Genomic DNA, 12,143 nt, shown 5'->3' with positions numbered 1-12,143 from the left:
CTGTATCGAACTAACTCGAGATATCAGCTTCTTAGTCATCTGCTCGACCCACTGACCTAACGGACGACATTGAAACATTATCCAATTTAAATTTAGCTTGAACTGATGGGGTAATAAATCTTACTCGTTGCAAGGCAAGCAGAAAACAATGCGTCTCTGAAAAGTTCTTTGTAAGTGATTAGATAAAGCGAGATTCTTGATCGATCAGATGAACAATAGGCTTATAACCGTATAAGATGCCATTATTGATTCTTTCAAGACACGAAGGATTTTAAATTGCAACAAGAGATGCTAGATACTAGATTTGCACTTTTCAAGAGATTTGAATATTTGGTCAATTTTACATCGAAATGAATAGAAGCATAAAGTTATAGCCTTTCAAAAGATTATCTCTGTATTCTAAACGGCTACGGTGGAGTTTAAAATCCCCTAAACTGAGAGAAAAAGGCAGATCTTATCTTGTTAATAATTACTATTAATAATAATACCTTATATGAAGGTGGAACCTATGTTATGACCATAACTTATCCATTGATGTATTTACAACATCACGTGACACCTAGATTTATATTTTTCTCGAAATTTGAACATTCTGTTAAATTTACATCGAAAGGAACAACATCACTTTACCATAGATTTGTATGTTAAGAGAGGTTATCAAATGTCACGTCTGCACACACACGCACGTACGCACACAAATACTATAATAATGATTTGGGAGTTTATCTCTAGAATGCAGGAAATCGGTCTTATCATTTTTCTTCAAAAAACGCACAGAGGGAGAAGAACCAAACCCTTCCCCATCATCTGCTAGATGGCTCCGATAGGCGTGATGAATCGGAGTTTCGATCATGCACAGAAAAGAAACAAGTCGATATAGAAGCCCATACAGTCCCGTCCACCCATATTTATCCCCCCCCACCACCCCCACCTTCGGAAGGTCAACTGTTCATATATACATGGCTGGGATGGGGGATTGTATACATACATACAGTCACACTATATCGGTAAAGAAAAGACTCCGTGTAAGTTGTAGTATAGTTGTTGTGTAATTAATATTATGCGTACTTGTCAAATCGTCGCGTGGTTTAATAATTTGAATCTAAAAATTTCATTTCGTAACAGTTGCTGGTGCATAGCAACACCACCAGCAACTGTCGCTAAGCAAACAATAGTGAATACTATTTATTGATAACTTCTTGCATTTTATTTAAACAATATTAGTCATTATATACTCATGAAATATTATAACTTAATCGACTATTTAGAAAAGGTTAAAATCTTTTATTATGAGTTAGAGATATCCGCACGTGTGTATGTTCATTAAATTTTGTACCGTAATGAAAGACAAACAGCTTTCTGCATTTTGACTGTTTAATGATTTGGAATGGTAAACGTCTTACTATAATACACCATTTATAAACATTCTCTACTTGTTTACAGTCACAGGGTGTAATGTTATTGAATATGCATTCACATGTACGTGTGCAAACGATGCACTACATTCTATAATCTGCACCTGTATGCTAATGAGCTGTGTATTTGCATATTGATATATAAGTTAAAGCATGCCGTCTGCTCGTCCTTGTTTCACCCTGTCTCTCCATCTGTCAACAAGTAACCTTGGACATATCGTCCTATATATCTGTCCTGTACAGCATGATGTAACGCAATAAATAATAACATGTTATTTGTTAATACTCTACGTCGACTGTGTTCTACTTGATTGTTTGAAAGAACTCATATACCTAAACAAGGAAACATGACACAGGGACTGTACAAGTACAGGTAAGAATTTATATATTTTTTTAATTTTATTTGACCTGCTTAACGAATACCGCTAACAGATGTGTAATATATTTAGCTTCCTCTATATTACATACGATAGCAAATAATATCGTAATATCGTAATATACATATCGTATATATAATAATATAACAGTAGCTTAACTTACTAAAAAGACGCTCAAAGCATATACAAATCTTTACATTCATTTTACCGACATCGCCATCTTTAACAACATCGTCATATGTATCGTCATATTCTTCATCGTCCTGTCTTCCATCATCGTCATCGCCATCTTTAACAACATCGTCATCTGTATCGTCATCGTCATCTACATCATCGTCATCGCCATCGCTGTTCTGCTACTGCCAAACGTTATTTTCTTCACATGATTTTTGGCGTTCGTTGCCATAATAGATGAAACCTGGAACTCAGGATTGGAAGTAGCAATGTATGAATATCGAAGACTGTAGCCCACATTAATTAACAAGTTGCTTCGTTGGGTGATCGCTACCCATATAGTTTTACGTGGTGGGGCTGATCCCTATGCATTTTTTCATAGTGTGGTTGATCCCTACCCATAATGTTACATCATGTATGTGCGATCCCTATACCCGTAGTGTTACGTATTGTGGTTGATCCCTACCAATAGTGTTACATCATGTGGTTGATTCCTACCCATAATGTTACATCATGTATGTGCGATCCCTATACCCGTAGTGTTACATAGTGTGGTTGATACTTACCCATTGCGTAGGCGCAACGGAAAAACCTTGATTTTTAAATAGGTCTTATAGTTGTGACGTATGTAGCGGTGTCCGTGAGGGTAAAATATATTGATAACATGTCGCATGAGAGTTGAGGCCCAATGTAAATCTTCTGAAAATGGTTAACCATTCCCGTGAAAATTGCCTAAAATGACCCTAAAGAAGAGGCTTTCCTTTTCTTTTTCTTGTTTGGAACGTCAATAGAATCATTATACAAAAGCCTCGTAAACTGGTCAGCATTAGTGCATATTTGCTGAATACTTGTAGTCAGCAAAGATCTAACTTGAAAGTTTTGACTGCAGGGTAACATTTAAAATTGTTTGCTTTACTTTATTTCATTTTCATAATATTTTGAAACCATATCATTTTGTTTGAGTCGATATTCGACACGGTTGGTGCTACCATCCGTCGCAGCTCGAAAGACTTCTCTATTTTGAAAAAAAAAGTCCTTTGAAAATTGGTTTTGGGTAGAGGGCGGATGTGAGGGTGCTGTTGTTGTTCTTCTGTTGTTTGAAAAAAAAAACCGTTTACCCACAGTCTCCAGGAAAGTACGGAAGCTTGTACATAACTGTGTCATAGAAGAGAAAACACTTTACACGTGAGCATCTATCGCTAACTTCTCGAAAATAATTGAGATTGATTGCCTGGAAATTTCTTTCGAGGTTTCTGAGACCAGGGACAGTTGTTATAACAACTCACTGGCTGAGACACTTCCAGGCAATCAATCCCTATCCGTATCTGGACTGGTCCGTAGCCGGCCAAGTTCACAAAGTCATGGTCGTACTGAGTAAACTGAAAAGCGGTAGAGGTCACGAAGGGTTGTGGTCGCTTGCGCATTGTCGGTTACTATGTGTCGGTTTGTTTCTACTATACCAAAGTAGGCCTATTTTGCTGCTGTTTTCGTATAAGTAACCTGTTCGTGCGACCAAGTAATACTTATCAACAGTTCTTTGCTAAGACAACGCCAAAATTGTTAATTAGCAGTGAGTTGAATTCCCTTAATTAGTAACGTCTGAGGTATATATAAGGTAAGTAGAAACTGTTCATATTCAACGAAATAACCTACACCATGCACTTACATATCGATAACTATATATATATATATATATAGATAGATGGATGGATGGATGGAAACCATTCAAACCATATGAAATGTCATGTTTTCTTCATTATTTCGATGTTTTACCTCATTATTGTAATCTTGTCGTGCTGGCACAATTATTTACTTGTCGAGCTGAAACATTATGAATTTTTCACAGGATCTATCGGTCATCAGATGTAAGTGATCTCTGTAATTGAATAATTTTCTGCAAAATGTTGAATTGACCACTTATAATATGTCGTCAATTCAACAATTTTCTGCAAAATGTTATCATATCTCATCTCATATCTCATCTCATATCTCATCTCATATCATATCTCATCATTTCAACATTTTTCTGCAAAATATTAAATTTTTCCTTTCATTCCAAATGAGCAATTATTGAGCAATATTCTGCAAAATGTTGATGTTATTAAACTTCCAGTTAAAAATGTAAAAATCATGTGAAAATGTCTCTTCACGTATATTACTCATGTCCCTGTAAATACTGCTAGTATGAACATTTTCTCATTTAATCTTTGGTCTTTTCCATGTAAAGAAGACAGACAGGTGCCATGGTCACTTATTCGTGGTGTACGTCAACATTCGTGACGTATTCATCATTTTCAGTGTAACAATCAATTACTCAAGTAATGCCGAAAGTTGGTTTCGTAACATTGAGTCAATCAGAAATGGTGCACAGTACTTTTCTATTGCTTAATTTTAGTCTCTTTCACGTTGTAATCAAATTAAAATTCCAAATGACGACATTATCGTGACATGAACTGTGTGGTACTTTAAATATGTTATGAAGGGTATAAATTCATTCTACCTTAGCACCGCCGGGTTGGACGATGTTACATTTATGTTAATTCCAACCATATGACTTCGATACTATATCTACTTTGAATTTAGTGTATCTTATATATGGGGCGTCGTCTTTAGCATAGACCACCACGTTCATTATCGGGTCTATCTTTTAGAATAGTAATATATCCAGGAACACTTTATCTCATGGTCATACAAGCTTTTACAGAAAAAATGATTCATGTATTGCCAGAATATTTAATTTCCTGTTGTTATAAAACATGAGTGAATGCAGTTGATCCAGTTTAGGATAGAGGTGATTAATATTCAAAAAACCAAGTTCAAATCTTTTCTTTACCTTTGAAACTTTTGATTCTGCGTTACAAGTGTTCGTTGTAGTAGACCTCGTCCCCAGTTGATCTATGACGGCGCCCTCTTCTTGGCCATTTTCCTATCGATATATGAATGCTATAAATCTCTTTCTTTAAGAAGCAGTTCATCTGATAAGCTTTGAACTTCAAATAAAAAACATAAAAGAACATAATGATTGCAAGATTCTTTCTTGAAAAACATCCTTTTAGGTCTACAAAGAAATATATTGTGTAGTATACGTTATGTGTTATTATTTACAATAAAAGAAGGCCACATGCTTATATGTAAATAAAACATTTTTAATCTGGTTTGTATTTCATTTGACGGTCACCCAGCTTGTTTCTATACAATTGTTTTTCAGTATTTATGAATTGCATTTATTACAAGTGCATGGAATTATTCTATCTTTTAAACAACTTAAAGACGTATATTTATCACTATACTCTAAGAGGAGATGAGGGAGAGAAACATCTGTTGATTCAACAAAATTAAATCGAAACTTGGAATTTCAAAGCAGAGAGGAATAAGCCATGTCATTAAGACAACGTGAAAATGTGTATTCTGAAGCATATTTAAGGTTATAAATGAGATATATAGTTAGCTCAACACGCAAGGTTACTATGACTTTTTGATGTGAGCTATACCTCCCCGCCTACACCCTATGCGCAATCAGTATAACGTGTGTAACGCATCGATCATAACCGTAAACCATTTGTTTCTTAATTATTAGGTTACGGAACATGGATTCGAATAACCGACGACTAATCGACAACCACAATCATTACGCAAAGGCCTTCGACGTCTTTTGCAAGTATTCTTCAAAACATGAAATCCTTTCGAAATGGGCAGAAGAGGTATTTCCCAAGGTCGTGGTGGAAAAAGTAAGCAAAGGTCTCGTAGAAGGTGGAACAAAACTAAGAACTCTTGGTATTGGATCTGCGTCAGGTAAGTTGTGCTAAAATGCTGGTGGACACGTGGGGTAGTGTAATTCCCGACACAGACGGATGCCGATTAGATGAGGGCAGTAGAAGAGGGACGAGGGAGCAGGGGACAGGAAAGGTAGACAAGAGAGAAGATATCATGCACCTCACCATTAATGAAGATGTCACACACTGTCCTGCATTACATATATCACGTTTGATTTAACCCCTAACAGCTCTCTGATGTTTTAACCAATTCTCAAACGAAGTTCTTGTGGAATTTGTGCACTGGCAGGGGCACATAAGTTTGCCTTAAGGGGGCAAACTATAAATTACATCAAAAATTTCCAAAAATAGATCCTTCGTATACAACAAATTGCAATTTTGAGCTTTTAAATAAAAAGTGGTATATTGAACTTGAGAAAATGGCGCACTTTTTAAGTTTTGCGACATGTACCGCTTCTACCCCTCCCCCACCCCACTCCGATTTCGACGACCTAGAGCATTTATATTTGCCCAATGATCTCTAGGTTCTTATGGTTCTAAATAATTGCACAGGGTTTCGAGTGTTGTCGCACCATGGCGGTCGGGTCTTGAGAGCATTGGAAGATTGCAAGAATAAACCCAAATTGGCGCCAAAAATATCCACCGTGGAGCTTGTATTAGTTCACCCTACAGGATTTTGCTTAACTTATGCGAATCGCCAGCTTCAGGCAAAGATAGCTATTACTCAAATTTCATAGATGATGTTATTAGATTGTTCATTAACATGTAACAGCTAATATTTATAAAATCGTTTCTCTGTCTTTTGTTACTTTCTCTCTTTGTTCCGGTTTTTGCTCCTCAGGGTTTATGGATTGTAAACTCATTTCATGCATATTGAGAAAGTTTCCTGACGTTTGCAGCACTATTGTTGAACCCATGCTATCGTACATTGATAGGTTCAAAGAGAATGCAGCGGAGGAGAGTTTGCTCTCAGTTGAATGGCACTGGAACCAAACGATGTGGCAACAGTATTACGATGATCTTACACTCACGGACATCCCAAGCACCAAGTTTCATTTTGTGTCCAGCATCCACTCGCTGTATTATATACCAAATCTGGAAAAGACCATCAAAGAGTTTCTGGCCTGCTTAGAGGATGGTGGTATTCTCCTTTTGATATTGTCTGCGGGTAATGCTATATATGTCTCTTTCCTATAGGCTTAACCACAGATGTGGTTACGAAGATATATAAAACCCTCTCCACGTGTATTGGTCAAGAGATTACTCGTCATTATGTAATGTTAAGCGATAAAATTACTTTAATATCATGATAATATCATATTGTTATTGACTTTATATAGAAATTAAGTGATGACAGACAATCGTGGACAATAATATGCATGGTAGGTCATAATGCTCTATAGGGCTATGCAGTAAAGGAATATTACAAACATATGATTAACATGGAAACGATGATATCACACAGAAGTATAACGCTACATTAAGTAACATAGAGTCATATATTTTCGAGTTACCATCCTGAAAAATTTCGTCATTTTTCGGGAATGGAGGGTGAGAACCAGAGCCGGATGATTTAGTTTGTATAGAGGAGGGTGTGGGAATGTCGGGACCCTTTCAGCATAATCTATTACCTTAAAGTAATAAAACGGCATACACCAATAATAGTAAGAGATAGATCAATTTCACAACTTGACCCCTTGGATCACCTCACACCCATATTTAACTTTAATCTGCTGGGCATAACAATAGTGTGTTAACAATGTTGAGTTTTGTATGTATATTCCGGGCAGTGTTTGGTATCTTTTACACTATTATATCTAAAAGTCGCCTTAACACATCTCAGGTGTTCAGACTATACGTTGAGGTTGTAGTAGTGCATATCGTGTACGATAAATATCATACAATAGTGTTAACAATGTTGAGTTATGTCTGTACTCCGGGTAGTGTTTGGTATATTCTACACTATTATATCTAAATATCGCCTTAACACAATTTTGGATCAATAACTGTGCAAAACGAATTATTATTTTACTCCTGTTTTTGTTAATCATGTATATTATGCTATACTCAATGTTTTTCCCCATAAACTATGGGGCCCTTCTTGCCAAGAGTGAAGAGCTGTCTCCAACAGAGAGTGTTATGAGATACTGTAAGCGACACACATACTTGTAGGATCTTCGAAGTGAAAATTATTTCAGGATTGTGAACGAACTTCTTTGCATTTGACTTGTTTGCCCAAACCGATTTACTACTATCTTGGACATCACAGTTGGACGCTGTTAGAACATGTACTGTAGTAGAACATGTATATAGAGAATAACGTTAATCTTTGCAGCTTGCGGTTTTGTAAATGATTTTTATGTGAACCAGTGTGCTATGTACTGCTCTGAATACAACATAAATCAGAAACAATAGTCATAATGTACCACACATTTTTTCCGGCGTGAAATGGGCTCCCTTACATAATTTACCCCACTAGCGAGATTTCCTAAAAACAAAATAGTGCCCTGACCTTGACTCGTTACATCCATCGTTAGTTTTCATTCTTGTTTTGTTAATTAATTATTGATTTTTAAATGATTTGATTTTAATACTTTTCATTGGCTATTGCAGACTATTCTGATGTCCGGCGGTTTCCGAAGCGGTGCCAGTTGCCCGATGAAAACTTCTTTAACCAGAAGAACGCCGAAGACATCAAACAGGTATTGAAGACACTCATCATTCCCTTTGAGACCACCAGGGTTGAATCGTTCGTTGATATTACGCCATGCTTCGATAGCAACAATAAAGACGGCCAAATGTTGTTTGATTTCCTCATGCAAGAGGTACATTTTCATTTCAACAAATCTCCAATTGTAATTGAAGATATTCTAAAACGTCTGAGTGAACCAGATTTGACTTCGACAGTTGATGGAAAAACAATGCTAAGAAATGATTGGGAGGCCATCGTAATTCAAAAGAAACAAGAAATCTGAAAACTGATATTAAAAGATGATGATACATTATGAGTCACTGCGTCCTACACAGTTCCAATTATATGTGTTGTTAACAGTTGGTTATAGGTTTTGCAACCATGTCTCAATTACCTGGAAGTTCTATTCAGTCACTAGTCAATGGTCCGTGATAATGGTATGGAATTAACCCTACCCCCATAATGACATGTAAGAGATGAGCTTGTTCTTATCCACAATATTTGGTGAAATGATAGCTTTTATGAGTCTAAATGTTGTATGTGACGGTAGTATAGGTAAGGTTATCATAAACAAATAATAAGGATGTTGTGGAAAATGATCACCTCTAATTTGTTGTCACATTAATTAAATGTGTAAAAACTGACGTTACTCGTTACAAGCATATCTTGATGATGGCAGGAGAATCTAACGGTTGACACAAATATATAGTTGCTCACTTTTATTGATTCGTATAATACAAGTAAAACTGTATGACCACACTGCTATATGTGAATTTATCTGTGCTGGTTCGAATTAATAGTGACCATATCATTAAGAAGTCAATGCATCATAGGTTTATGCGTGGATTATACTTAAACTTGGGACGTTGTAAGCATACCAATTCTCTTTTTATTAAAGTTGCCAGCCGTCCGAATATGATCCGTATATAAAAGTGTGCATTCATACACGCAAACATGCAAACAGCCAACCAATTTATACATGTGTATATAATGTGCACGTTTGTATTAAGGTAGAACCTATATAATTGACAACGTTAAATAAGAAACTTAGTTGGTTTCCCCAAATCGTTTAAGCATGCATGGTTCATGACTATCAGCCCATGTTATCTTGTATCCTCTCAATTCGTTAAACTTTCCTCCATTTTGATAGTATGCCAGAGGTCATATATAGCCTACCTGGGATTGATTTGCCAAATTAAATAATTAATGTAAATTTGATATTGTTGTGATTTCACGGTGGTGAGAAAGTAAATTTTCTCGCACAAATTTGTTTACACTCATTGTATTATTAGATGCCAGTAATGAGAGAGCCTTATGTAGTCTTTATAATTATACTACTGAGAATCTTTAAGTGAGAATGAAACACTAATGAGCCATACGTATAAGTATCATCTGTGTGGCTCATCTTGATTTTAAAGCCTAGGAATATTTAATGTATGCTTTAATCTTATTCCTTGGCCCAGGAGAGTTTTACTTCATGCATGAGCTTATCTTGTTCTTTGTAAAAGGGTGCGAAGACAGCTGGATTAGTTTAAGTTTGGTGGTCAGTACCTGAGCATGATTTGTGTAGAAAAAGAGATGTAGTCAGTGATTTTGAGTTACTTGTGAATTGCTACTTGTTACATGTTAGTTGTTAGTTTTTCAATTGTTTAGTTGTTAGTTGCGAGTTGTCAGCTGTTAGTTATTGTTCAGTCAGTTCTTGTAAGCTTGTTGTTATTTAGCCTTTTAAGTCAGTGTTTTGCATTAATAAATAGAAAGAAGCCAACTTAAATAGCTGTGTTTCGTGATTTATTTTCAAGTGGAGCTACTTTGTGATTCTTTTAACATTAAACAGTTCTGTTAAAATGTCTACAAATTACAGTGGAACATTTCCGTTTAAAGTTTCTACGATTCGGTGGCTACGCTACAATATAAAGTATCATCAATATATATCAGCAAACCGGTGCCAGGTCATCGTTATAAATTTCTTAAAACTTAGAACCAGTGAATGCAGATCAATTAAAAGGGTTTTGTCTATACTGTTAACGTTTTTCAGGGACCTCACGATTCCTTTAGAGGTCAAATCTGCAGATTGCGACTTTCAAACGTCAACTATAAAAGTTGAGATATAACAGTAGAGATGTCCCCTGTAAGTTGCTGTAATCGACTGGTTGATTGTCTGTTCAAATTGATGTTAAACGTTTAGTATAGACACCTCAATTATTAAATTATCTTCCCACTGTTAATGGTCTACTCTTTGTCATTTTATACCTGTCTTGGTGTCGTTGTTTTTGCTGCTACACTGCAGCCAGGATGCCTGCCTTAATACGTAATTTAACAGCGGTTTATGAAAATCGGCGCGACAATTTTTAACGGGTACATTGTGCCGTGAATTCACGACGTTAATTACGATTAAATAACAGCTCCTCTAATACAAAGTTCTCTTCAATAATATCAGGATGAGTTTTTCTAAATTCAGCACCGAAATCAAATAACGAGAATATTACCTATACAAAATGTTGAATCGCACCTTCAAATATATGAAAAGGCAAATTGTCCCGATGTATGGTATTTGATATAAAATGGTAAATAAATTGTAATTGTACATTTACACAAAGGTAAAATATAGAGTGCCATGTCATTATACTCACCATTAAAGAGATTTCATACGTGTACAGCAGACATAGGCGTACATACGGGGTGGGGTAGGTTGAAGGGTGTCACTCTACCCCCTTAGGTTGTTTTCAAATCATCTCAAGTCGATCCAAATCGATGCCAAGTCGGCCCAAAAATTGGAGCCGAATTCAGCGTGGTCTCACATCCATGAACATAAAGAGTAACAAACTAAACATGAAAATGAAACCAAAACTGTTCTTTCTGCTTCTCCCTTACAAACATATTTCTAAAATTAAGGGTAATATTATGCTACCAAAAAGGTAGAGCTTCCCGGTCGTGGCTTTCAGTTTAAATACAACCACATAAACCTGAATTCCTCTTTAAAACGGTCTTTTGACGGTCTTTAACGGTCTTTTTTTACTTTAAACTCACTTCCACAGAACGAGAAATATCTGCAAAGGCTCCAACCCGAAATCTCCAGGATCTCCACAAGGGCTTAGAACACATTCCAGAGAACTAAAATTCTCTTACTGAGATATGTATTTGTCCTTTAAAATCGCTAAAACATATAAACGCACACTTACTCGGTTCCTTTTTTACCCCCTGAACGATAGTAGAACTCTGATCCATTCCAGATAAATGTTAGAAGACTTTTTTCTGTCTGACATGTAAATTTAGCAGTTTTAAGTCGTTCCAAGAGAAAATAGAATATCGCCAAATGCTAATGGTTCGGAGGCTCTGCCCCATGACCCCCACCAGGCCTTTAAAATACAGAGACATTTAAAACCCTCTGTCTTTTACATGTATTTTTGTACTTTAACTTCGCTTTGAATGAACAATAAATTTGCAGCTTCCGGGGGCTTTGACACTTGGACCCTCCAATGACATTAGGGCTTGAGATACACTACGGGGAAATTTAGAGTAATGATTTTTTCTGACTTGTATTTTTGTGTCTGAAAGACAACTTCCGGAGACTTCTTCCCAACTCTCTGTAATCTTAGCCAATAACAGTGTCATTATGAAGCAAATTGCCGTTTTTGTTTGCTTATATTTCTCAACGTTGCTTGGCCATTCACTACAGTAGGTCCAATTAAGGGCGAAAAGAAAATGGCAGAAT

The 12,143-nt window shown here is 36.2% G+C and overlaps 1 protein-coding gene across 1 annotated transcript; it reads left to right on the top strand.

The window, feature by feature from the left end:
• Positions 1–1,469: 1,469 nt before the first annotated feature.
• LOC139978818 (histamine N-methyltransferase-like) lies at positions 1,470–10,202 on the top strand. Its single transcript, XM_071989331.1, has 4 exons — positions 1,470–1,788; positions 5,544–5,758; positions 6,581–6,907; positions 8,353–10,202. Exons 1-4 carry the CDS (start codon positions 1,763–1,765, stop codon positions 8,712–8,714), a joined length of 930 nt encoding a protein of 309 aa, XP_071845432.1. The 5' UTR covers positions 1,470–1,762; the 3' UTR covers positions 8,715–10,202.
• The last annotated feature ends 1,941 nt before the right edge of the window (positions 10,203–12,143 follow it).

This window comes from Apostichopus japonicus, chromosome 13 (genome assembly GCF_037975245.1).
Source record: "Apostichopus japonicus isolate 1M-3 chromosome 13, ASM3797524v1, whole genome shotgun sequence".
NCBI lineage: Eukaryota > Metazoa > Echinodermata > Holothuroidea > Aspidochirotida > Stichopodidae > Apostichopus > Apostichopus japonicus.
The sequence above is the reverse complement of the archived record's forward strand: the minus strand, read 5'-3'. Positions and strand labels throughout refer to the sequence as shown.